This window comes from Rhinopithecus roxellana, chromosome 3 (assembly GCF_007565055.1).
Source record: "Rhinopithecus roxellana isolate Shanxi Qingling chromosome 3, ASM756505v1, whole genome shotgun sequence".
Taxonomy (NCBI): Eukaryota; Metazoa; Chordata; class Mammalia; order Primates; family Cercopithecidae; genus Rhinopithecus; species Rhinopithecus roxellana.
The window spans coordinates 74,602,931-74,630,337 of record NC_044551.1 but is presented as its reverse complement, the minus strand read 5'-3'; the positions used below and the strand labels follow the sequence as shown (position 1 = coordinate 74,630,337).

The window sequence follows — 27,407 nt, the reverse complement described above, 5'->3', positions numbered from 1 at the left end:
TCAATGAAACCATCTAGGCCCAGAAATTGCTTTTCTGGAAGTTTCAAAATTATAAACTCAATTTTCTCAACTTTTGGTTGTATTTTGCAGGAGCAATAGGAATAAGTATATCTACTCCTTTCCAGGAGGAGAAGTCTCCCCATTTAATTTTGACATCTTGAACTCTTTTCATCACATTTTTTTGTACAATTATAGCATACAAAACACTTTGCTCTACATCTTACTTTTATTTACTATTATATTTTAGAGATCACTTTGTATTAGTTTATAAAAAGCCTCTTCATTTTAAAATATTTGCATATTGTATTAAGTAGTTGTATCATTATTTCTTTAATCAGTTTCCAATTAATGAACTTTTAAGTTGTTTCTCTTATAACAATGTAATGAATAACGTTGCATATACTATTTTGTTGCTGTGATTTCAATAAAAATAAAAATTTACAGAATATTACCCACAGTTATACGCAGTATAACAAGTTAGCAATACAGGGGGCTTTTTTGAGATCCACTGAAATTGCCACATTCTGTTTCTATTTTATGGCAATAAAACGGAAGTTATAGGACTCCTACAGATAGAGCCTGGTCTCTATTCCCATCTTGTGCTATGTCAAGGAAAATCCTGATGTTATCTTAACTGTTCTAGATCTGCCTGAAGGAAAAATTATTTGATTCTCTAAATGGGTCTAGAATCCTGAGTTGTTTTGGCTCATGGACAAGGGTTGGTGCCCAGTCTTTAGTGCCTGCCCAGCTTTTGTAGACCTGAGTTGACTAATGTCTTTATAGGATGGTGTGTGTGTGTTTGTGTGTGTATGCATTGAAGAAGGTAAATTTGAGGGTGGGGGTACTGACTTTTTTTTTTTTTTTTTAACTATTCCCAAGAAAGAAATCGTAGACCATGGCTGATATGCAAATGCAATTTTCTTATCTCATTGGAAACACTGCCTGCTGAATAAATCTCTTCCGTTCTTTCATAAAAACATTAAAAAAAGCAAGAAGCAAGATCTCTAGCCATGTCCTTGCTGTTATTTAGCAGCTTTCTGAGAAGAAGCCAGAAGTCTTGGTATACCTTGATTAAGTTTGTACATCAATTATTTGACATCTTAGACTTCAATTTCCCATAGAATTGTCTTCAGAGAATCATGACATACTATGACACCACATTGTAATTGCATAATTACTTGTCTGCCTATTCACTTAATCTTAAAGTCCTTGAGGACAGGATTGTATCTTCTGTGTCTATGGGTTCCCAGACTCTAACACAGATGTGGTGCACAGTATATATTAAAAAATAAGAATTGTAAGGGACCTTGAAGACTGTCTAATGCTGTCTATTGTTAGGGGGAGGACTTCTTCCTCACTCCTGATGTTTCAGTCTTAATGGAGAAAGTATCACTGGTAATTACATTCCTGGTCTACCTCCTTTCCACTCTATCCTTCCCAAGGCAGGAAGAGAGTATCTCATTGGAGAATTACACTGGGCATGCTCAACCTAGCTGTTTTCATTACCTTCTAGGCAGTAAAGTGACTGCATGGGAGCAGTTGTTCTCTCTTCCTTAAAACCTAAGTCTTACCTCGGCAGGCTTTGATGTGGGGAGGCCTGCCTGGCCCAATGTTGCCTCTTATTGGGTAGGTATATCAGTCTAATGATGGGATTTAAAAAATAGAACCACTGTAATTGTACATTAAACTATGTCCTCCAATGTTACAGAAACAATTGGCACCCTTTATGCCTTTTATTTCTCAATTTGTTTGGAATGGGGCAGGAAAGGGGGTGCTACTTGGGCCCTCTTGAAAATCATTTCTCTCACCTCTTAATTTATGAATGAAGGGGCTGAGGTCAACAGAAGTAAAGCTTAATTTGCCCAAATTCAAGTGGTAGTTTATGAATACCTGTTCTGTGCCAGTCTAGGTACTATAAGGGATAAACGTATAAACAGAACTCAAGTTTCTTAAGAAGCTTATAATTTAGTAACCAACTGGAGGTCCCACAGCAAGCTGGAACTGAGAAGTGATTTCTCTGTGTTGTTTATAATGCTTTTATATTTTTCCGTTTCCTTTCTCTATTTTCTATCTTATTTTTTATTGATACAATTGAGTTAAATAGGTTTTTCTATGCAAATTATGGAATTTAATTACATTTTCTTTCTATGAAAGAATATTTCTAAAAGCACAGATTTTAATTCTCTGACCTGCTTTCCTCCTCCGCACACAGGAGGGGCCCCTTGAAGATTACCAAATGGTGTGCTGGTAAACTGGCTTTCGGGGGTGGGGGGGAGATTAGAGAGGAACGGGAAGCCCTGTTTATAGAATTTGCCAATTTCTATGGTGTAAATAATCCTACCATAGCTGATTTCAGGCTACTGATGATTTAACAACCAGTTTGCAAAGTTCTTAAAAATTTAGCAATCAGTACTTCTGAGCCAGATACTAGATATAAGCTGCCTTCGGCAGACCTTACCTGCAGGTTCTTCTCCCACTCCTCACAGTAAAAATAGGCTAAATATTTACTGAGCACCTGTTATATGTCAGTCTCTGGGCTTTCTTTGGGGATTAAACATAGTCCATGACCTCAGGGAATGTATAGTCTAGAGGGGGAGATAGTATATTTCAGCACTGTGTGGTATTAGGCTAGGGAAAGGAGAAATATCAGTAGAAATCATTAAACTCTTCTTAGAGGTAGTGACATCTACACTGATATCTGAGGAAAGGCAAAGAATTAGTCAGACTGAGAGGGAGGGGTGGAGAAGAATGCTCCACAGGAAACAATTATGTACAGGCTTAAATAATGAATAAGCAGAATGCGAGTGTGGAATTAGAAGTGGTCTAGCAAGAGCTGAAGGGCAACCTGCATTTCCCTCTGAGCACCCACTCCACATATCTGGCCTTCTGCTTGACACCTCCATGAGGATGTGCCACAGAGCCACCAAATTCAACGTATTCCAAAGTAAGCTCCTTCCACCTTTCTCCTCCTCAGCTTGGTCCACAGTACTAACTGTCTCTTACTTCTATGGCTGGATAATATTTTGAGACACTAATTTATGATTTTTTTTCAAACTTGTCTTTACCCCCTTGTTGCCGTGGGGAGAGATGTGGCACGGTAAAGAGGAGTTGCCTGCAGAACATTTTTTCGTTCTGGCTTTTACTGAAAACAGCCTAAGCCCCAGAGACAGAATAGAGTTTGCTGGCAATGGCAGAGTGTCTGGGGGAAAAAAAAATAATGAAAGATTTTCCTTAAGAAGAGATTCCCTTGTATCTGGAAAGAAGAGGATAGAAGTCAGTATGTCCCAAGGGCAGTGGGATTTGAGCCCTGAACTTGGACCACCATAATACCCTAAACATAAATGACTGAGGATGTGTGAGGCTTAGCGGGATGGTCCCAGATCTAGGAAATTCCTCTGGTCTCAGCTGTGGTGCTAGAGCCAAAGGGAGGGAACCAGTGTATAGGGCAGGGCTGTCCCCAGGGCTGTCCCATCTATAGACAGGTTGTGCACTGTATCATGGAGCCATAGGTGGCAGCTCCAGGAAGGAACAAAGGAAACCTCTGTGGACAGGTGACTGCAAACCAAAGGGCCTCCCCTCCACTCCCTGCCATCATCACCCATTCATGGCCTGGTCTGGCATATGCTCTTGGAACTTTGACCCTGATCAAGGGAGTGAGGGAAGAACTTTACAAAAGAGTAAGGCCTTTAAAGAGAAATAAAATCGTGTGCAGGTTCACATTCTACGTTCTTCTCCTAGTCTCCTCGGTGTCTCAAAGGGCTGATCCCTGTAGGTTTTTTCCCTGGCTCCCATGGCAGGTGTGTCAGACTTTGCCAATGCAAGGCATTGGAAGGAGATTGGAGGGCAGGAGAGGACAATGTATAGTACATTTCCCCCTTCTCCCTCCATAGATTGCTTCTTTGGCAGTGGTTGTTTCTCCTCTATGGCCACAGCTCTCACAAGGCTGGCCGTGCTGCCTGGGCCCTGGACTCCAATAACCCTGCCTCTTCTCTTATTTCTCTAGCTAGAGGCTGCAGTTGCTAATTTCTAGATTACTGTGCCATCTCCTGATTACCTTCTGACTTTTCCTATCACCTATGTTACCATTTTCTTGTATTCAATTACTTCTGTAGATATTCAAAATGGTTTCTGTTTTCCTGGTTAGACCCTGCCTGAAACAAATCAGTTTACAGAAAAGAAGGCAATGTGGTATTTCTTGCACACCTGGCTTTGTAGATTCTGTTTTACATCATTATGTTGCTATCAAATTCACCTATTCTGTGCTCTTAAGCTGGTTGTTTGCTAGCTGACATCATTTACATCAACGTAGTATAATATTTCCCAGACAACTGACATTTTAAAGTCATTTTAAAGTGATCTTCTGGAAAGGATGCCTTGAGGCAAAGACATAACTTACACAAAGAGTGTGTGAGATGGAGTTTCTGAGTCCCCAGATTCAGAAGGCCTTTCAGGGCTTACGGTCTGTTCTACATTTGGGCCTAACCCTTTATATGTATGCCATTTCTCTTTATAGATTAAAGAGATCTTCATAAAACACTAAAAAGCTCGGGGAAGGGATTCTGCATTAACTTGCATCCCTTATATGCCCCTCAGTCACGGCCCTTGCAGCCCACATCCAATCCAAGCGAAGACAGTACCCAGTCAGCATCTCTAGGTGGCATAAACATATCCTTGATGAGGCCACATATAAACCATTACTGCCTGGTGAATTGGTTTATTAGATGTTCTTTGTGACACTCAAGAACTGACTGAAGTTCTGATTGGGTGAAGAGTCAGGGTTAGGATGGGAGCATAGAGCACCACCCAGGGAGGGAGGCAATTTGGAGACAATGACCTCAAGAGAGCTACCCTTGAGCCTAATAAACTAAGAGGGGAACTTTATTGCTTTTGGCCAAAGAACACTGCCAAACTCTCAGAGCAAAGGGCAAGTACAAGACATTCTTTTGAAAATGTTATAAGATTTCAGACAAGAAGAAATGAAATTAAGTCTCAATATAAAACATACAATGTTTTGGAGGTGGTTTTATGAGAATGATCATCAGGACAATACACTATTGTGTCAAACAGATTATAATTAGAGATAATTTTCAATACACTATTGTGTCAAACAGATTATAATTAGAAATAATTTTCAATGTGTTCTCCTAATGTACTGATGCAAAAAGTTTCTTCATTTATTTATTCATATTATGTTGTGCTAGCTTCTATATTTTTGAAATTACATACAAATCTCTGTTGCAGAAAAAAAAGGACCTGATGATTTTTAAAATTGTTTAGGGAACATTCCTTAAAACTTACTCTTCCCTCTACCTTCCTGTACTTATTTTAGGGCACATAAGCAGTAGCATAAAATGTCTTATAGCTGAGCAGCCTCCAGGAGTCGTTCTGTTGAACTAGAGATGTTTATATATTTTTTGCCTTTATATTATCAGGAACATATGTAGATTCTGGAACAAGTGTGAGTCAAGACTTGTTTAAACTTGTATTAATCTACTCCAGATTTATGCCTTTATGTTCATATAAAGCATTTTGTCTTAAAAAATAACAAACTCTCTTGATTTGACAATGGGACCGAAACTTATAACACTTATAAACAATTTCGGGGTTCACTGACTTCGTATATATTCAGCCTTAGCCACTTAGTAGGCATATGACCTAAACTTTCTGCATCTTTAAATGTGGATCATAATTGGTTACTTCCTCATAGAATAGTTATTGAGAGATGTAAATTTGAATATGCATGCCAGTAAATATTCTTATTGCTGAGCTTAACCAGTTTGGCAGAGATGTACATGAATTGAGAGAAGAAAATCTTAATCAAAGAAAATAATTTATTACCGTAATAGACAAGATCAACATTTGTGCAAATTAAAAAACAGATAATCCAATCAGAATCTGAATTTGAAGTTCCCCACCTTCCCCCCTCGCGCCACCTTCACTGGATTTTAGGAGTTTTTGTAGACTGACCCTGTAATTTTTAGTTTCATGGCCTTCTAGTTTTCTGTACTTCTGCTCAGTGCTGAGCCCTTTAAGCAGAGACTCACAAGCGACAAATATCAGCACACCACTTAATTGAGGAAGCCGGAGTGTTCCCAGGCCCGCAAGTTGGAGCTCTTTAGTTGGAGTGCGGGGTTTAGACTAGAGAGCGTGTTAGGTGTTAGGACTCCTCCTCCACACCACCAGTCAACAACCCCGCCCACCCCCGCCAACTTGTTTTGGCCTCTTAGCGCCTTTCTCCAGCCCGCCGGCCCGCCCTTCCTCCGGGTGTCTTAGAGCTGGGCGCAGGAGGCGGGCTCAGCGCTGACGGGCTGCGCCTCTGCAGCCAGAGGGAGGAGGCGGGAAGGCGGGCGGAGGTGGAGGCGGAGGAGGAGGCGGAGGAGGAGGAGGAGGCGGGGACTACGCGGGGCGGTAGCTGGCGCCGAGCGCGGTGGGAGAGGAGAGGGTACCCGGCTGGCTCGGCTGGCGGCCTCTGCCAGGATCTCGGCGCTGCAGTCCTGCGCCTCTCCCACCCCTATCTCCGGCTCCGCGGCCCCGGGCACGGCGGAGGCAGCGGAGCCCTGGGCCATCGGTAGGTTGCACGGGGACGGCGGCTTCGTCTGTAACCTTTTGTGCCGCAGAAAAGGTGGTGGTTATGGGGTGATTGGGGGAGTAGCGGGTTTGCCCCAGTCTCCGATCCCCAGTGCCAGCCCCAATCGCGGCGCCGCCCCTTCCTCTCCGCCTCGTGTCTGGGCCGGGTGCACGATGCCCGCCGTGCTGGGGAAACCTGGCCGGACCAGCTTCTGCGATGGGCGGCGGGGCGGCCCCAGCGTCCCATGGCCTCGGTGGACCGGTTCCCAGGCACCCGAAGGGGACTGGGGTCTGGTAAACTGGGTGGGGCCCGCGCGGGGTGCGGGGAGCTTGCGGTTCCCTGGCACAGGGGTGGGGCCGGAGACGCTGTGAGTGTGCAGCGCGTGTGAGTGTGCGGGGGCGTGCGCCCCCGTGTGCGCGCGTCGTGCGCTCGCTGGGGAGGTGCGGGGACTCGGCGGCCCGGAGCGCCTCTCCCGCGGTGCCGCGGTGCGGAAGTCGGGGCGCGTTGGCGCGCATACTCGCTCCCTGCCTTGGCCGCCGTTCCCGCACCGCGGGGCAGCGGGCCTGGAGGCCCCATTGAGAAGTAGCTTTCCTCTGCCTGCTGCACCTTTGGCTGCATGCCCGGCAGCGCTCAGGATGCGACTGCCCGGGTCAGATAGCACCTCAGGGCGAGCCCCGGCGCCCTGATCTCGCCAACCCTCCTCGCTCGGGTTGCAACCCGGTGCGAGGCCGCCCGCGCCCTCCGAGTGTCCGCCGGTGCAGTGGGGGTGGACTGGCCGGCTGTGGCCGCGTGCGAGCGTGTGGATTGGGGCCCGGTCCGAGCCAGAAGCGTAAGCGGCAGATGTCGTCGGGCATTGCCGCCCTCGCCCCACCTGTCGCGGGTGGACTTTGGGGCAGGTGGGAAGCGGAGGAGAGGGGTTTCGAGGCGGGTGGCAGTCAGACCTCCAGCAACGGCCCCATTGTGAAGCTGCCAAACTCTCTCTAGTGGTGGAATCTGCAGGTCTCCGCCAGAAAGGAGATGGGAACGCGAAGGGAATGATGGCCCCGTCCTTTTCCCCTTGCAAGTGTTCCACACCCTTAGGGACTCCCTGCCTCTCCTCCCACCTCAATTTTCAACCCGGTGGGTTAGTGATTTGGGTGGAACCAAGATTTCCGCGCGCGCGCGCGCGTGTGTGTGTGTGTGTGTCTGTCTGTCTGTCTGTGGTGCACAGGTAAAGCTGAAGCTGGGAACTTTTTATTTGAGCAGGAAGAATGGAGGCATTTTACAGTGTACTTGCCGCTCCTAGCTGGAAGAACAATTCTTGCACATTTCTGATGTTACTAAACTCTTCGTTTTCCTTTTTTTTTTCCCCCCAAAGAGCCAACCTACAAGTTAGGGTTGTTAGTTGTTTTATTTTCTCAAATCCTGTAATGCAGGATTGACACTAGAGAGATAGAAATTACCCTTTTGCAGAGTTTATTTTCCCAGTCATCTCAAAATATAGTATTGGTTATTATTGCAGAAGCTTTTGGCCGCGATTTATGATTACATTATTATGTTTAATGAATGTGTCACAGAATCCTCAGTGTTTTAATTATGTAACTGAATGCATTATAAACTTAAAAGCAAAGTGAACAGGATGAAATATAAGAGTTAATGAATACAGGGACCTGTTAATTTGATAACAGTTGATGTATTGAATGAATAGCTTTTGCTAACATTTTAGTTTATTTAATTGCAAATGAAAGTGTTAGTAACTATTTCAGTGTATAAGATATAATTATTGATATTATGTAACAGTCAATGAATTTGCTTATTTTCTTTGTATGTTTCTGTGTATTTTAGACAGCTATTATATAACTCAAAAGTATTTAATATGTTGAGAGTAATAAAACTTTATGTACAGGATTTAAAATTTCTTTGCTTTTTTGTAGCTGGAGGTAAGGTGAGGGATCAGCTCTTTTCCTCCAGAGAGAACTTTGATTTTGTCACCAGCCTATAAAAATGAGTACCTGGTTTTAAGCTTTCCCAAAGGTTAGCCAATTCCACCGTGTACACCTGTCCCATTTTGATGATGCTTCCTAAGAGGCACATTTCTTGTAAAGGCTGCATGTTGACCTTTAGTTCCACTTACTGTCGGTCATATTTGCAGTGAAACTGAATATTTTTCTAAAAGTAGAAGGATGACACCACGTGATATTAGTAACCTAGGTTTAATTTTTACTAGCAGAAATGGAAAGATAATGAGTGCTACACTTTAAGGGGGTGGATTGCTATTAAAAGAACTGATAGTAGAAAGAGAAACACGTGTTTGTCTTACTGAACGAATTATGAGTTATCTTACGAAGTTGGCAAGGTTAATGGTTTGTTTGTAAGGTCAAGGATGGTTTCAAAAAAGTCACACCCTAGTTAACTCTTCTTAAAAAGTATTGATGACTTAGTTTTTGCAAGTTGCAAATGGTAAAGTAGGAGTATTTGAAAGAAATCTCTAAGATGAGCATCTAGTTGCAGCTAAACATTTTGTTTTCATTGTTGTGTTGTACTTTGACAGTTAAGCCATTTTATTTCTGCTTAGTGTTCAGTTAATATTCCTCCAGAGATGTTTTGTTTCATCTTTTATTTGTTTTTAGTGGTCTTTGAGACTAGTGGTCACAAAATATTTTTACTATTTTGAAAGGAATTTTTAAAAATTGCTGTTTTTTTCCAAGTGCTTTTCCATTATTGGTCTCTTCTTAAATAGCCAGTCTGAAAATAGAAAGAGACAGGTAGTCTGGCTTTTTTCTTTTCTTTTCTTTTCTCTTCTTTCTTTCTTTCTTTCTTTCTTTCTTTCTTTCTTTCTTTCTTTCTTTCTTTCTTTCTTTCTTTCTTTCTTTCTTTCTAAATGTTTTCATGGGCTTCAGGTTTGGGCTATGAAAAAAATGAAAATAAATGTTTTGGTAGCTAAAATTAGAACTCACAACTTCTACTGTACCGATTTCTTTGCCTAAAATTTGTCTTTTCATAATATAAACTTTAATGATGAATGAGATTTATTTACCAATATTTGAAAGGGCTATGTGCTGGTCCTCATATTTATAATCTTATGATTTGTGACCAATATTGTTAAATTTTTTCTTATTGCTGTTTTGTTAGTGATCTGTGCTGAAGCTTGGGATTTACGACTTTTGTGGGTGTGTGTGGATTTTGTGTGGACTTAAACATTTCCAAATGGAGCGTTGTATATTTTGGGGAAAGCCACTCCCTTTTCTGGGTTCCTAGTGCCCTTCAGGTTTACTGTCATTAGATGGATTTATTTCCATGTCTGTCCTCCCCTCTGGCCCAGTCTCAGGCTATCTCTTTATATGTACACTAGTGCCCGTGCAGTGTGAGGATATATAATAAGACTCAAGAAACATTGTTGAATGACTGCATAAGTGAATACCTAAGTGGGTACACCCAAAGAAGAACTCAGATCTGTATGGGAATTCACTGTTCAAGCAGAAGGGTGTTTCCCTTTTTAAAAGTCATTGCCTTTCCATTGGTATAGGTTACTTTTGAGTAGGATAACAATTAAAACAGCCAAACTGAGACAATTTTGAGAGTTAAAGGGGGTTGCTTTAAATAATTATACCAGGGTATTGACTATGAATTGAGATACATAGTCACTCTACTTTTGAAAGGCATTCTTATTTACCTGTGGTAATAACTATCACCTGAGAAATTAGATACATTTGCTATTTAATGTTTGCAAACTTTCCTATTTGTAGAAGCTCCACTTGCAGTCAAATGTTGGGTGTCTTTTGCTTAGTCACCCATGACTTTCTTATCCAGAAGTCTGTGGGCAGCTCTTGGCCAATGCTTAGTTTTTCCTATTTTTATTGCTTATGGGATAATGTCCCACTGCATTCTGTTTCAACTTCTTATAACTGGAAGCATTTATTATATCCTGTAGCCTTTGCTCTATTTACTTCAGTCTTTGTTTTTATGCAGCATTTAGTCTGTCTTCTAAGAATTTCACATGGATTCCTTTTCCTCTTGCTGACTGTTTTTGAGAGGAAATCTGTTGATATCTTTCCAAACCTTCAGTGTTCAGAACATTGGCCAGAATCAATTGCAAGCATTAGAGAATTAGAGATTTTTAAAGTATTCTAAAAATGTGTGTTATTTGGAAGGTACATGTTTTGGGGATTTTTATATTACAATCTTTTGTTTTAAGTGGGAGATGGGGATAGAACCCTTACTGTAATTTTGTAGTAGATTATGGGTTGTGTCTTAAAGAAAAGGTATATTTTTATACTAGTTAGTTTCTGGTCTTGTTCTTTTTATTTTTTCCTCTCCTCCTCCTCCTCCTCCTCCTCCTCCTCCTCCTCCTCCTCCTCCTCCTCTTCCTCTTCCTCCTTCTCTTCCTCCTCCTCTTCCTCTTCCTTCTCCTCTTCCTCCAAAGCAGTAAGCAGAGTCAAAATTAGAAAAAGTGAGAATGTAATGGAGCTTCTGCACTTTGGTTTTGCTTGTGTTGCTCCCTTGGACATTGTGTTTATATTCTATTTTTGGCTTGGCACTGGCATAATAGGAATAATCAGTTACTACTCTTTATTTACTATGAAATTACCGACCATTTCCTAGATTTACACATCAGCTCCAGTGCAAGAGTTGGATAATGTCTTTAAGGCTCCTCTACTTGCAAGTCCACACTAAAGTTTTAGTTGATTTCTTTCTTTTGGTGTTGAAAAACTCTTTGAAGTTTAAATATTTTTCTAATACATTTAAAAGCTTGAAAAGAAGAATATGTCACCAAATACATGAGGCAAATTATATGAAAGTTTGAATAGATTTAAAACTATCAAAACTATTCTTTAGGATTAAGACAATCAGATCTTTCTAATGTTCCTCCTGCTTGTTTTTCAGTTGACATTTCTAAAAGTATAAATGAAATCTATCTCACTTTGTGATAGATGTAGTCTTGAGAAATAAAGCAGAAATACGTAACTGTATTTGATATCCAACCATATAACCAGATGGTATTGGTTGATACATTTTTTCTGTCTTATAATTTATGATTTCAGAAAATATAAGCTCATAGGAGAAAGAGTCCATGATTCAGAAGACATTTGTATAAGACTCTCCACGATGTGCCACCAAATCCTAATATTTTTCAAGTTGGAAGTAACCTTGCAGCTAAGTAGTTCCCCCAGCCATTTCACAAATGAGGCAATAAAACTTTTAGATAAAGTGCCTCCCCATACACTTAAAATAGAATTTCATTTATAGAAATTAATTGATGTACATTTTACAGGATCATGATTATTATGTAAAAGGCTATACTTACGGTCTTATCATTGAACAGAGGCCAATTGGGGTTCCAATTCCTGCTCTGACTCTCATGTAGTATCACCTTAAAGAGTACTTTAAAATAAGGATACTACTAAAGACTACTTTAAAAATGGGATAATAATATTTTCTTCATGGAGTAGTTAAGATTAAATGATATAAATTGTATATAGCTTTTGACATATGGAAGATGCTAAAGAAATGTTAGTTTTTAAAATTCCTCTTTCCCATTAAAAGTCCATTAAATAAGAAATGACGATGAATGTTATTAGTATTGGGGAAATTCTTTGGGATAATTATATTAAATATTTTGTCTATAGATAACAATTTTTGTTACAATTTACTGTGTGTTAAAACCAGAGGCTTCATTGGTGGGGTAGAATCAAGGCTTAATTTTTAAGATTTTTTGGTTACCCGATTTAAGAATAGTTGGTGGCAAAAGACATGAAAGGGAGTGTTTCTGTTACCTACATCTGAAGAAGCTGCAAAGGCTGATAAACATGCTAGTTTCTTGGAATGACAGTTCTTGGTGCATTAGCTCCTTCCATTTTCTCCAGCTAAAGAAGCACATATTAAATTTAATAATTATCTATTTCCTTTGGATGAAACTCTCCTGTACTGGTAAGGAAAGTAATAAAGTTACAAACTCCTTGCCTTTTTTCTTGCAATTTGTCTTTTGTTTGATAAGGTATTGTAAATGTTGCCACTTCTCGGGCTCTGTGCACCTACATAGGTAAAATGAATCTACTCGCCTCATTTGACACCCCTCCAACTGCTTCTGTTGTTGAACACAACCGAAAACCAACAACCAAAGAAACTTTTACAGGTGGAAGAGGACTTTGGAGGGTATTCCTCGCCTCAGCAAATTAACCCTATTAACTAGGGAGGTAGGAGATAAAGATAGATTATCTTACACATTAACTTCCCAGGTAAGAGAGGGAAGGCACAGAGGAGATGCTAGAAACCTTAAGTAAGGTGGTAACTATAAAAAAGTGCTTTTTCAGACACTTGTCTTTTTTTGTTGTGTTATCCAAGAGACTTCTAATCATTTGCCTCGCGTCAGTCTTGTGAAAGATTTACATTGTTGCTGCTTTATGGCTAAAATGAGTCGATACCAAAAATTAATTGCATAGCAATAGCATCACACATTGTAAAGAGCTTTGCAGCATGTAAAGCATTCACCTACCTCATTTCATTTCATCCATCAAACAACTGTATTAGGGAGGAGGGGGGGTTATTACGGTCTTCATTTTACGTGTTGATATTTATGCAGGGTCAAGAGTCAGAGTTCTTAGCAAAGCCAGAGTTAGGAACTATGGCCTGTGCTTTTGATCCTAGCCTGAGCATTATTTTTTTTTGCATAGAGTACTGTGAATCAGTTGAACACATGAGTAGGACTAGGATGGTGAAACTATTACTTATTACCTTAATTTTTCTTGTCTCTTTATTTAGCCCAGTTAGCTACTCCTAGTCTCTAGGTAGAATTTAAGTAACAGAGCACAGAGAAATACACATGATAAAATGTTTGAGGATGCATTTAGGTGAACAAACTCAACATTAATTGAATTAATTAATTATTGGATCCTATATTACCTATACTTGATGTTACTACCTCCTGCTAGTTTCATTCTCTTTTGCAGTTAGAATTGATATCATGTTACAAGTTGTGTTACTTGTTAAATTAAAGGTTTATTTTTGTATTTCATGTTTAGTACCTGGAGTAGAACAGAAAAATTATTATGTCTGTGTTCCCTTGGGACTCATTGGAAATTGTACAGTGATATCTTCTGGGATTTAGTCTGGTAAGTTATATTTTGCTTTTTCTGTTTGTTAACAGTTGTATGAACACAATACCATAATGTAGTTTTTAAAGACTATGTAAGTAAACAAGTGAGTGTGAAATGTCAGTCAAGTGAATGTGTAATGTCGGTGTATTATTGCAAATATGTATACTCTAATTACACATTTTTAATGGTGAGAAATGAAATTATTGTTGCAATATGCAAATATTATTTTATTTGAAATGTTTGACTAAGTTTTCCTTCCTTTAAATTTCTTTAATGTAAAGATCTTATGAAATAATATTTCAAAGTATAGTAGTTAGAGATAGTTGCTCTAATTTGGGGCAAATTTTAGTAAAAACATTAATCTCCAAACATTGCTGAAATAATTTGCAAAAAATTCTGGTTATATATTATCGTACGTAAAGAATGAGCTAACAGGTGTCTGAAAGGAGCATTATTTTCACTTAGTCATATAGCAGTTCAGTGAAAATATGACATTCTTTTTATCACACCCTGGATTTAAACTGTTAAAAATATGCGATGCTGTTTTCTTCCTTTAGTTGTCTTTTTTCAGTGTGTCATCTGTGTATCTTTGCTGACATAGTTGTCCATGTGGCTCGAAGTCTTTGAAGGGAAAAAAGAAATTCCTAATGATCTATGGTAGCTCTTTAGCATTCTCAAGACTGTATGAGGGTGACTCCGTGCTTTGGTGTGTCATTCTACTTGGCCGTTATCTTTGTACATCCTTGCTTTGAATTACGTAGAGAGGTCATAATCCTTGGAAAAGGCAGAGTTTCATAATAAGTGATTTCTAAATTTCTAGTCAGCAGCAGAATGATTCAAAGGAATGGTAGGGAAAAACGAATACTTTAACCTCATTAAGTAGATAAAACCTATTACTTTTATGAAAATGCATTTTAGAACATTGGAAAAATGGAAACATTACTAAAATTTTCAGTTTTGAGGAAAAGTGTAAGAAGTTTGGAAAACATAGTACAAAGTACTTTGAGAGGATATTGAATAAAAAATAATGTGGCCTGGTCACTGACTCAGCTAATAGAAATAAATCACAAAACTAGAGCAGTGTGTAGAAGCTACAGCAATATATGTGTGTGTATCTATGTCTATCCATCTATCTCTGTATATACCTATATTGGTACAGTTGTTCCTTGGCATTCATGGGAGATTGGCTCCAGGACTTCCCCCAGATACCAAAATCTGATGATATGTAAGTCCCTGATACAAAAATGGCATAGTATTTGCCTATAACCTATGCACATCCTCTTGTATACTTTAATCTAGAGATTACTTATAATACCTATTACAATGTAAATGTTACATAAATAGTAGCTGTACTGTATTGTTTAGGGAATAATGACAAGAAAAAATTCTGTACGTATTCAGTGTAGATGTAATTTTTTGCTTTTTCAATTATTTTCTCTCTGTGGTTGGTTGAATCCACGGATGCAGAACCTGTGGAGACAGAGGGTTGATCGTATATAGGCATGTACATACAGATATATGTGTAAATAAATCGACATTCTAGCAGAGCTGCACAAGGTGAAATGAATCATCTTGGGAGGTAGTGAGTTACCTGTCACTGCAGGTGTTCAAACATACAGTGGACAACTATTAAGATTCCTTTTGATTCCAAAATTATATGGTACAAAAAAATTTAAAATTTGGAGGACCATCTGAAACTTGGAAATATGTTACAGAGTTCATTTATTTTTTAATGTCAGGTTTACTGAATTATAACTTAGTACAATCCATCCTTTTAAAGTGTACAGTTTGATGCATTTTGACAAATGTATCCAGTTATGTAATGACCACTACAGTCAACCAATAGAATATTTTCATCACCCCCCAAAATTCCCTTTCTCCCCCTTGTAGTTATCCCTTCTCCCCACCCTAGCCCTTGGCAATTAATGATTGATTCTAGACAATAGTTTTGCCTTTTCCAGAATGCCACGTAAGTGGAAACATGTAGTATACAGGTGTAGTATCTGCTTCTTTCACTTAGTATTTTCCCAGATTGTTCCACTTCATTGCTGAGTGGTATCCATTGTAGGGATGGACTGCAGTTTGTTCATCTCTTTCCCTGTTGATAGATATTTGTATTTTTTTCTAGTTTCGGTGTTGTGAATGAAGCTGTCATACATATTCACATTCAGGTGTTTGTATGGACATGTATTTTCATTTTTCTTGGGTTAGATATCTATGCTTATGGTGGCTGGGTTGTTTAATGAGAATTTATTCAACTTTATAAGTAAATGCCAAACTGTTCTCTAAAGTAGCTGCACCTGACAAAGGCTTCTAAGTAGCTAAAATAACTACGCCAAAGTGTGTGCAGATGAAGGAGCCCGATTCTCATTCAGCACAGATTTATTTTTATCTTATATGCAGTTTTAACACGTTTGGTTAGCAGATATTTCCAGCCCACAGTGGATTAGGAACAGTAAATTAGAAGACCTAGGGGTAGGTTGTTAGCAATTATAAGCAGCCAAAAATTATGTTCACCAACATAACTATACAGTAATTACTGATTAAAAACAAAGCAGGGACTTACAAGAGTGAAACTCTTCTATCTGATAAGTTCTAGCTGACAGGTTCCCAAACCTATATGCATATTAGAATCACCTGGGAATCTTTTACAAATTGCAGAACCCAGGCTACAGCCCAGATCAGTTAAAAATCACAAATCTGGGGTGGAACACAGACATCAGCAGTTTTTGAAGCTCCTTGCATGATTCTGGTGTGTAGACAAGTTTGGGAACCACATGCTAGAAGCACAGCATGGACTTGGAGCCAGGGAGCCTGAGTTGTAATTATGGGCATTAACTACCTGTATGGCTCTGGGCAGGACCCTGTCTTCGTGATTTCAGTGTCTTCTCTATATTTGGAGGTAGAGGTCCCAGGTAGGTTATGTCCAAGATGATTCTGGTATTAAAACTGTATCACTCTAGCCTGGGGCGGTGGCTCGCACCTGTAATTCTTGCTACTTGGGATGCTAAGGAGGGAGGATTGCTTGAGATCAGCCTGGGTAACATAGTGAGACCTTATCTCTAAAAGTATAAAAGAAATAATTAACCAGATGTGGTGATGCACACCTATGTCCCAGCTACTTGGGAGGCTGAGGTGGGAGGATTGCTTGAGTCCAGGAGTTTGAGGCTGCAGTGAGCTATCATTGCCCTACTGCACTCCAGCATGGGTGACAGAGCAAGACCCTGTGTCTAAACAAACAAACAAACAACAAACACAAAAATAGGTGACTCTAGATATCATAGATATCACTAGACTGGTATTAGCCCTACTTAGGAGACCCTATTTCCCCAAAAATGGCTCTATTCGAATGATTTGATTCAAGTACCTCTTGAAAAGGGTTTTCTTAACATGATGACATTTTTATTCTGTATATTTAAAATGGTTATGTTGATATCTGTTTTCTCTTATATGGTATTGCTGTATGTTGCTAAAAAAAAAACAGTGAAAGCATATGGAGCAGTGTTTTGATAACTGGGAGTGAATTTTTTTTATAATCTTATTTTAAAAAATTCTCAGAATGCAATTTCAAAAAGAATTCTTTGTATAGCAGTTTTGAAACTTATTAGCTATTTTCAGAGCTGGTCTAAGGAGCTAAGGCATCTAGATCATATTTTCAAAATGTTGCTCTTTGTGCCAAATAGATAGGAAGCTTGGCCTCTTGAAGAGTGTTCAAAGCTGTGCAGATTTCATACAGGTCTACTCTCTTGACTATTCTTCCTGGTGCACGGGGTTCCACTCACGTGTGTTATGGTTTGGACCTGTTTGCTTTAGTCTCAGCCAGAATACTGGTATTGTGGTATTGAATGCTGTATCTAATGCTTTTGAAATGTACACTGTATGTATTTTTCTAATATATATAAATGAAATGTTATCTTCCTTTTTTGAAGGAAAATTTACATTTAGTTTGTAAATTTCTTTAAAGAGCGTCTAAGTGTTTTTTAAGTGAGAATAATATCAGGAGATACGAGGTCAAAGAATGGTGGTCATGTCCCTTTCATTTATCTTTTTCTTTTTGGAAAAATCAAACACATCAAACAAAAGGAAGCACATCATCTTCCTTTCTTCTTTTGATAATTCCTATTTCTAAGCAATAAGAGGAGAAACAGGCACTCTTCTGGTGAGTGTATAGATTATACTCTTTAAAAGTGTTTACATTAATTTTTAGTTATGTAAAGTAATACATTACCCATATAAAAACCAGAAGCATTATTAATAAGGTTTTGTGGTAATTGCTATAAAAACCTAAAAAGTACATGTTCTTTGACTCAGCATTTTTACTTCTGGAATTTTCTGCAGAAATATTCATGTGTGTCTGTGTGTACTCTTCTTGCATGTTTTCATTGTAGAAGGAAGTAATCACTCACTCTCACATTTGTAAATACTCAGGAAAAGGAAGGATATACCACAATATTAATAGAGATTTCCTCGATATGTCCGGCATTGGTAGGGGATGAAGAATGATTTTGCCATTTATAGTACATCATTGTGAATTATTTGGACTTGATAGCTTTCAGTTTGCATGTATTGCTTTTACTGATTTCAAAAACAATAACAAGAGAAAACAATCCTTTGAGCAGGTTAGTAGGGTAAGAAAAAGGTAGAAAGTATCTGGAAGGGAAAGGTGGTTATAAAAAATGTTTGTTGACTCTAAGACTTCTTTGAGATATCTCTGTATGGTTAAAGAAATTAGCAACTAGGATGGTGCCCTAGGCTTAGAGCCTAGTGAAATAATTTTTGTTTCTTGGAGGGTGTCCCTGACTCAGACACCCTGTAGCATAGGAGCTGACTGTGGACAATATCGGGATGTATCTTATTGTTAAGTCACATTCTCAGCTTTTTGGAACCTTTGCTTTTCTTTCTCTCCATGAGAATTACATTGTACCCTACCTTTACTACATCCTTCCTGTCATAAAAAATATGTTTGATAAACTAATTCAGTCTGTAATAGAGAAAAATAAAGGTGTTTTAAGAGCAGAAGGCAAAAACGAGCAATATTAAACTTGGTGGAATGAGTCTAACAAGAGAATTTCATGCCTTTGACATCTCAGCTAAAGGTTCAAGGAGTTGGAAATTTTTAACAGGCATGCTACTGATGTATAAATGAACTCTATATATAGGAAAGCTAATGAAGCAATTAATTTTTTGAGTTTCTTAGATGAAATACAGGTGTTAGGATGCAGTGTTTCTCAAAAAGAATTCTTTCTATAGCATTTGTCAGACGTACCACCTGTTTTCAAAGCTGGTCTAAGGAGACAAGGGCATTTAGGTTATATTTTCAAAGTATTGGTATTTATGCCCCAAATTTAGATTTGGCCTCTCAGAGAGTATTCATACCTATGCAGATTCTATAAGGGTCACAGGCTTTTGAACGTGCTTATCCTGGTGCACCAGGTTCTCCTATACATGTGTTGTGATTTGGACCTATTTGCTTTAGTTTTAGCCAAAATTTACAATTTCATTCTGTACCCAATGCTTTAAAAAAATGTGTACTGTGTACATTTTTTAAGAATTAGTGTTACCTTTGTCATCTAGTTGGATCCACATAAATTTCAGCAATATAGAAGCATCTATAAATGTTGCCAAATCTTTCACGTTTTATAAATACATTGGTGCCATTGTTACTGGTTGGATTGTGAGGGAATTTGATATTGAAGACCTTAGGTGTCATTTGAAAGACTGTATTGTTCCTGGTACTTTTTAAGACGCTCAATTTTAAAAGCATTGTTCAATTACAAGTTGACTTTGCTATTCTTGTTTCATTTTCTGTTTTAGCTTCTTCTCTGCAACATTTTGCTGCTTCTGTAATTATAACATTAATACTTTTTCTATTTTCTACTTACAGTCTATTTTTGCTTTAAACTATATATAAAAGGCATTAATGGAAGCAAGAAAGGTATTTTTGATCTCTGGGTTTTAGTGCTCTGGAATGAAGCAGGTGGCATTAGACCTGATTTCTTGACTCACAGGCTCTTCTTACTGATGTAGTGGGAAGTGTGGCACCTGTTGCATGGTACCTGTAGTAGTATTTATGAGAGTGCTTTGTGGTTGTTTATCTTGGCAGCAAGCTTTTTGGATACAAGGTTTATTTGACAATATGAAACAAAATGCTGAGTCATGAATAGGCTTATTAAAAATAACAAGCCTGTAAGCAGTTTTTTTCATGGTAAAACCTGAAGAATAGACTGCTAAACACAGGCCACCTCCAGTTATAGTCACCGTAGCTGAGTTTCCTGATGAATGTCTTTCAATAAGAAATTTTGCTGTGGAAAATGTTGGACATCTGTATATTTGTATATCTGTCTTTAGTGTCTTCTTTCTTCCCCCGCCCAGAATTCTGGAGTTAGGAGGTACCTAGACTTCTTCCTCTGCAGATGGGACAGTGTCTAAAGAGCTTCTTCCCCCATTGTAAAAATAACCTGAGCAAGTTGATTCTGTAACTGATCTCAGGATCTTGCTGCAGTATTTAAATCTAGTCAAGAAATTCTCAGGAATGTAGTAGCATAAGTTTTGTTTTCTGTCACACGGAAGAATGGGAGGTATGCTGCTTATTCAGCATTCAGCCCAACTACAAATGAAATATTTGACAATGAGGGCTGGCTTTTCTGAAACCCAGCCTCTACCTAGCTTTCTTGGTGCCGCATAGTAGATGCTTTTAGAAGGGCAATATATAAGTAAGAAGAATACTTTAGAAAAACAGAAGCTGTTTGTGAGGGTCTTGTTTCCAGCGTTCATGTTCCTACATGAATATCGAGACCTGAAGTTGTTCTCGCACATATGGCAGTATATTGCGGAGACCAGTGAACCACCCAATGAACTGTTAGTTTTGAGAAGACACTATTTGTAGTTTGGAGCAAAAATACTGATGTTTGATAGCCAAAAAGTACAAACAGTTTTCTAGCTCTGAGAATTGCTCATCAGAAGTTCAGCAGATAGCAGCTATATAAGCTATATTTAAAGTCAGCCTTTTCGTGTTCCGGCGCCTTGAGACTCTCCCGCAGGAATCTTGCCTGGAATACTGACCTGTTTTGCATTGACTTTAGTTGCTCCGTTGAGTATTTATGTTGGAGGATATTAGAAATGCTTACTCCTTCAACTTTCTGATGAGATTGTGTTTTCCATAGTGAATGTTTTGTCTACCTCAGTAAAATGTGGTAGATTTCATATACCAGACTGCCTGGTTGAAATTTACAAAGCTCTTAAACCACATCTGTATCTTCTACTTAACAACCTAGGTTAAATCGTTGTCTTCCAGGTTGATGTGTGAAGATCCTGTTTGAATAGTTCTCTTCCCAAGTCATTTTTTTTTTTTTATGGTGTATTTGGCTGTTGAAAACTTAACTGATGAGTTACTCATCTAATGGTAGTGTCTATTTCCTATCAAATCAGATTTTGACCTTTACACATGTCTTCACATTTCTAATTTTCCAGGTACTTCCAAGTATTTTCTAGCTAATATATTATTTCTGCCTATTTCTCTAAACCGTTGTGTCCTTCTAGGCTTTATCTTCAACCCCCAAGGATTCTCAGGATTTCTGACAGTTGTTACCTTGATGCAGCAGGATTGGCTTAGTATGGCGACAAACTTTTGATGATTGTGTTGCTCTCAGAAACCTGTGTCCACTCCTCTTTACTGCAACTTTGTGCACTATTAACTTGCTTAGCAATTTTTTTTCCCTCGTAGACAAAAAAGATGAATTTTAGCCTCGCTTCTGCATGAAGTTTTACCGAATTTGGAATGTGTGGGGTCTGAAGTCATAGATTTAAAGACATTTATAATATACCAAATGAGAATGCAGTAAGCTGCCTGGTGGAACTCCATGAGTTGTCACGGAGTGCCAGATTTGAAAGAGACCTAGACCAGAGTCTCAGAGCAGACAGACATCTTGAGTGTCACTGCCTTGGTGACTCTCCTTGGGTGTGGTGCCCAGTCTTTGTGTGTGTGTGTGTGTGTGTGTGTGCCCTTTCCTCCATGACCCTGGTTATTTCTTTGCCTCACTGACCCTCCTCTCTTTTTCAGGATGAAGTATCAGAGAAACGGCTACTACCTGTAGCTGCCAGTCAGGTTACGTAGTTTGTAGGCCTTGGCTATGTCCTCTTGTATTCTTTCTGGGTTACAAAATTAGTGAGAAAGGAAGGATAAATTTGTCATTTGGCTCCAGGTTAATATTTGTTTGTTTAGCATAAAAATGTGTTGAGGCTTCATATGGCTCTCTACAGTTCATTAGCTGAGAAGTCTTATGTGCATATCAGAGTAGCTGGTAGTCACCTGATATTCCAATCCTATCAATGGAGAAATAAATTTCCTCAAATATAATTTATTTTATATAAATAATATAAATACACTATAATATAGTTTATTTTTACATTGACATATAATACAGCTGATTACATCTAAAAGGGTTCAGGGACTAGAGTATTTTGGTGAAATAAAAACGGGAAATAGTCTAAGGTTGAGAATAAATAGTGAGTAATACCATATAGATCCTTTGGCATTGCTTTATCTCAAATACTGTAATAAATGTTTGTTTTCAGTGGGGATCATAGGGAGCACAGGGTGGTATCTGGTAACTTCACAATCTTCTAATAAAGGAAATTAGAACATGCATGTGGAGGAATAAAGTGCTGTTTTTTGTTTTTTGTTTCTTTTTAAAACAAAGCTTTCTAATTGCTTGGGTTTTAAATGATTACCCAAACTTTAAGAAATACTTCAATAGGAAGTGGTTGTCTAGTAAAAAGATTCATAAGAGTTATTTAATAAATTTTTAAGTAAATTTTTCGTCTTAAAATCAGTTGATGTCATTTTGATTAGTAATCTGAGATACTTAAAACCATGTTATCTACTCCCAATTAAAAAGCAAGTACAAATAGTTTCTCAGAAATGAAACGGTCACTATTTCCCTTAGTGTTTTAGTTTCCCAAATTTGATCTATCTGTAGCTTTCTAGGAACCTAGCCGCCATTTGTGCCATTTCTTGTCAATGGAGCTTTCCAAACTATGTATTTTAATAATCTTAAGGAATAATATTAATATTCATTGTGAATTATTCTGCCATTTTTGAAACTATTGAAAAGTACAATGTCTTGGGTATTGTAAAACAGAATGTCAAGCCTGTGGTATATTTTATGATTAAATAGTCAAATTAAAATGACATCTGATGTTTTATACATTTTTTGTATTAAAAATTATGTGATATATTGGATTTAGCATTAACTTTTAAACTATAAAATGATATTCTTTAAGTCACTGGGGATATGGAAGGAAGAACATTTACAAGGTTTGGGGGAACCTTCCCCTAAGACTCCTCATACTCTACGAATAGTTGTTTTAAGTCTAAATTGGATTCCTTGCAGAAATTCATCAGCTCAATCAGCTTTATTATATGTTCCTTAAAGACAAATTGAAAAGAATTGCAGGTGTCAAGAGCTAAACACTTTAAATTAAATAATGGAAAAATTTAACTTTCAAGCCAGAAATATTTTATGTGTTCTTATGAAACTATGTATGATTGCTTTCATTTCTTAATGCTGAGGTCTGTATTTGACTCACTTAATATTGCATTAAGGAATAAACTTTATGTGATTGAATGGAGTGCTGCATTTAGAGAAGTATTATTGTTGTTGTTTTCTGTTGGCTTCTCCTGCTGAACTTTTTCATGGTACATCAGACTTGAACTTGCCTTTCAGTTCTTAAAAGCAGAGAGGTAGTTGTCATTTCATGCCCGCTCTGAAACGTTTAGTAGACATAGATGTATGTCAGTGGTACATTGACTGTCTTTCAGGCAAGTTTACTTCATGCTCCCTGAGCCTTCTAAAAGGACCTGGCCTGGCCCAAGTCTCTGTGCATTATATTCTTCTAATCTAAGTCTGTTTACTTTTAGGATTGTGCAGACTGGTGCTTAAAATGGAAGTCGATATTAATGGAGAGTCTAGAAGTACTCTGACCACCCTGCCCTTCCCTGGGGCCGAGGCCAACTCCCCGGGAAAGGCAGAGGCAGAGAAGCCCCGGTGCTCCAGCACACCCTGCTCCCCGATGCGGAGGACCGTGTCAGGCTACCAGATCCTACACATGGACTCTAACTATTTGGTTGGCTTCACGACTGGTGAGGAACTCCTGAAGTTAGCTCAGAAGTGCACAGGAGGTGAAGAGAGCAAGGCAGAAGCCATGCCATCCTTACGCTCCAAACAGCTAGATGCAGGACTTGCCCGTTCCTCTCGTTTGTATAAAACCAGAAGTAGGTACTACCAGCCATACGAGATTCCAGCTGTCAATGGCAGGAGGCGAAGGCGGATGCCCAGCTCAGGAGATAAGTGCACTAAATCTTTACCTTATGAACCTTATAAGGCCCTCCATGGGCCTCTGCCTCTTTGTCTTCTTAAAGGTAAGAGGGCTCACTCCAAATCTCTGGACTACCTCAATCTAGATAAAATGATCAAGGAGCCAGCTGACACGGAAGTGCTACAGTACCAGCTTCAACACCTAACCCTCCGAGGGGACCGTGTGTTTGCTAGGAATAATACATGAATGACTTGCAGAGAGCTTAAATCAGTTTAGGTCAGCCTACGCTTGGCTGGAAAAAACCCACTGCTGTACTCTGTACATGACTCTTCACACTATAGATGGTTATATCAGCTAAGTGTTCCTGGAACATAAAAATTGTCTGGATCAAATTTGAATACAGGAATGAAATCACAGGTACTTGGGGGGGATATCATTCTAGAGCACGCAACTGCAAAGAAAACAGAATGTTGACTGTTAGTTTGTATAGCTTTTTAGCTAGGAAAAAAAGGCTTTGGTACAGTAATTTCATCTTTATGATTCTGACACTCAAATTGGGAATGTTATCTGCTTGATTGTTGCTGACTTGATATGATTCATTAGAAATTTATATCTTAAGTACTCAAGTACTTCTTGAATCTCTGTATTTTACTATAAAATGTATGTAATGATTTGTTTTATGAAATTTAGAACTTGAACATTGCTGAATTGGACCACTTTTTATTTTTAAATATTGAGTTTAAATATTTTATAACTGGTTTTGCACTGAAAAAATTAACACTTCAGATTGACAACAGAGTAATCTTTCTTCACTTGCCTCAATAATATTATTGAGCAATGAATTTTTTATTTCCGCATGGAAAGTTATTGATCTCTATGGCTGTAAAATATTTCTTTATAGCGTTATTAAAGTGTGTCTTAATAAAATTAAATTTGGGATACAAAGTATTTATTTTACAATGGGTGGGCGGGGGAAGCTTTTCCAGAAAGTTTCCAATGTGATGTTTTCATAAGTTGAAAAAACTCTCCTTAGTGCTTATTTTCTAACTTAAAATTCACCTGGAACTTTAAATTGGAAAGGATTCTTTTAATTGTGGATTATAGGCATAATACTGTTTGCATCTGAATTTTCTGTAAGTGAATAAAACTTTTAATAGAGGAACTCATGATTTGTACTATCGAATGATTAAACTAAGTATGAAGTGATACCATTCAGCATGGCATCAGGTCATTCCAGTTTTAGTTCTGTGCAACACAAGCACTCACTGAAATTCCAGTTTCTAGGATTAGCGTAGGAGCCTAACATGCTTCTACAATTTTAATGGGTTAATCCTGGATTACTTAACAATTTATGTCAATTGCACTGGTTTAATTTGTTGCTAAAGAAATAATGCCCTGGCTTTAGTAACAAATACAGCTCAACTATTCTTGAATATATTTTGGAAAAAAAAAAAAAAAAAAAACATGTATGTAACTTACCTTTTGTAAACGTTCTATTTCTTTTTTCCCCCATTTTTGACTCTTAAAGGTGCAATTTATTACTGAATTGGGATTTCTGGCAGCATAGAACTGCTTACTTTTTATTTTGGGGTCCGTGAGTTTCTTAGGTGTTAGCAATCTTGCTTATAAAATAAGAACACCTTTTAATTAATGAGTGGGTCATTCCTGGTGCAATTGTGATTTTTCTTTAGCCAGAATGAATGGCAAACTCTATTTAGAGCAAAGTAAGTATTAGAAAACCCTAGGAACTCTTAATCAACGTTTATTACACTTTCATTAAGGCAAACTATGTGAAAGAGCCTTGGGGAAGTTGGCCCGTATCTTACTGAGTTGATCAGATTTCTCGTTGGGCTGGAAATGTTTAGCTGTTGTATATTTTAAAGTAAATTGCACCTTTGTAACATATTGTATTGACGAATGATCACTAAGATTAGCTATATCTATACAGTCATTAGTTTGACAAGAAATAGAATCCTGTCAGATGCCAAAGAGTGGGATTTTTACGTTTAATGATTAAACACCATTATTTATTGACAATTTACCCTGTGGAACTGTATTATTTCTAACTATGAAATAAAGGGGTGATGTAAACACACATTGTTGTGTGGTGCTTTAAACTAGGTCCACCATCAACAGGCTACTTACTGTTCAAGAATTCCACTGAATTCCACTTAAAATAAAATATCTTATTTTAAGGCCCTATTTTTGTTAAACAAAACAGTAACAACAACAGAACTATTTACTTATGATGCTCATTGGCATTTTATGATAAAAGATGTATTCATGGCAATGAAATGTATTCAGCCTATTAGGAAACACAACTGGTTACGTGTGAGACCTGTTCTGCCCATGTGCCTAAGTTTCTTAATAATAGCTAAATAAAAATGTGTAGCTTTTTTGTTTTGTTTTTTACTGAAAGACAGGTGAAACTCTGTGGCAAAAATAAAGGGGTTAATAGTATGAGATATGGCGTACTTACTCTTTTCTGATTAGTAAAGCTATATAATTTTAAATTTCGTTTTCTGGAAAGAAAGTTTCAAAACTCTAGGTCAGTAGTTTTCACAATGTGTTTGCAGAACCCCTTTATTAGTTCAGTCTTACTTTGTCTGTACCCCATGGAATGGTAGCCTATGGTAGGTAGGAACCAATTAAAAAAAAAAAAAAAAGGATAGGCTGGATGTCTTTTAGGTGAAAAACAATCCCTTTTGACATGGTTTCTATTTTTTAACTTTTTCATTCTTTATTCAATTTAATATACCATACTACATAGGGCACACTTGGCCAGAATATACCTGATGATATTATCTTACTGCTCTTGCCCTTAAACATTGCAGCACTATATAACTTTACTTTTTTTCTTCTTTTGCAAAAGTACCATTTGTTTGAAGCTCAGATGATGCATAAAGTTGCAATAAAATTTCATTCCTTGCCTCAATCTAAGGTGAGCTTCTTTTGCTCTTCTAGACTTCCATTTGGTTGCATTTTACACCTCTGGATGCAGGGCTCCCAAAGTCAGTAGTCATGGAAGAAGAGGCTCTATGGGGATGGATTTAACATATAAAAACCAGTTCAGAACCCTCAGCTCTTCTGGACTGCAGCCCAGCTGGGCTACTGTTCCAGAGCCATCATGTCGTGTCCATTGCTTCTTACGCCCTATAATGCCCATCTGTGATCACTATGTCTTTTTCCTTCCCTGGGATACTTTATTTTAAGTGATTTCAATATTTGAGGTTCGAGAAGATTTTTGAGGAATCTGAGTTAAGTTTTAGAGGCAGATAAGTATTTCACTAAAGAAAATATTTCTTCAAATCTTAAGCAACCTATTTTTACTCAGTTTTTTATTCTAGCATGTTTTTCTCTCAGAAAGGCTTTTATTCTATTATAATCCTTGAACTTTTTTAAAGGCACTTTTAAGTGACCCTGGTCTAAGTGGTTATCATTCAGAGAAC

The 27,407-nt window shown here is 38.2% G+C and overlaps 1 protein-coding gene across 3 annotated transcripts; it reads left to right on the top strand.

Moving 5' to 3' along the window:
* The first annotated feature begins 6,367 nt into the window (after positions 1-6,367).
* Positions 6,368-26,053, top strand: C3H5orf30 (chromosome 3 C5orf30 homolog). 3 transcript variants are annotated; one of them, XM_010372110.2, is made up of 3 exons: positions 6,368-6,568; positions 13,567-13,656; positions 23,561-26,053. In XM_010372110.2, exon 3 carries the CDS (start codon positions 23,584-23,586, stop codon positions 24,202-24,204), a length of 621 nt encoding a protein of 206 aa, XP_010370412.1. In that variant the 5' UTR covers positions 6,368-6,568; positions 13,567-13,656; positions 23,561-23,583; the 3' UTR covers positions 24,205-26,053. The 3 variants fall into 3 exon arrangements, with proteins under 3 accessions (XP_010370412.1, XP_010370413.1, XP_030783544.1); XM_030927684.1 differs by lacking the exon at positions 6,368-6,568 and adding an exon at positions 6,647-6,861; XM_010372111.2 differs by lacking the exon at positions 13,567-13,656 and having other exon boundaries at positions 6,397-6,568.
* Positions 26,054-27,407: the final 1,354 nt, after the last annotated feature.

Coding starts and splice junctions, on each gene's coding strand:
- C3H5orf30 (XM_010372110.2), top strand. CDS start 23,584: ATGGAAGTCGATATTAATGGAGAGTCTAGAAGTACTCTGACCACCCTG.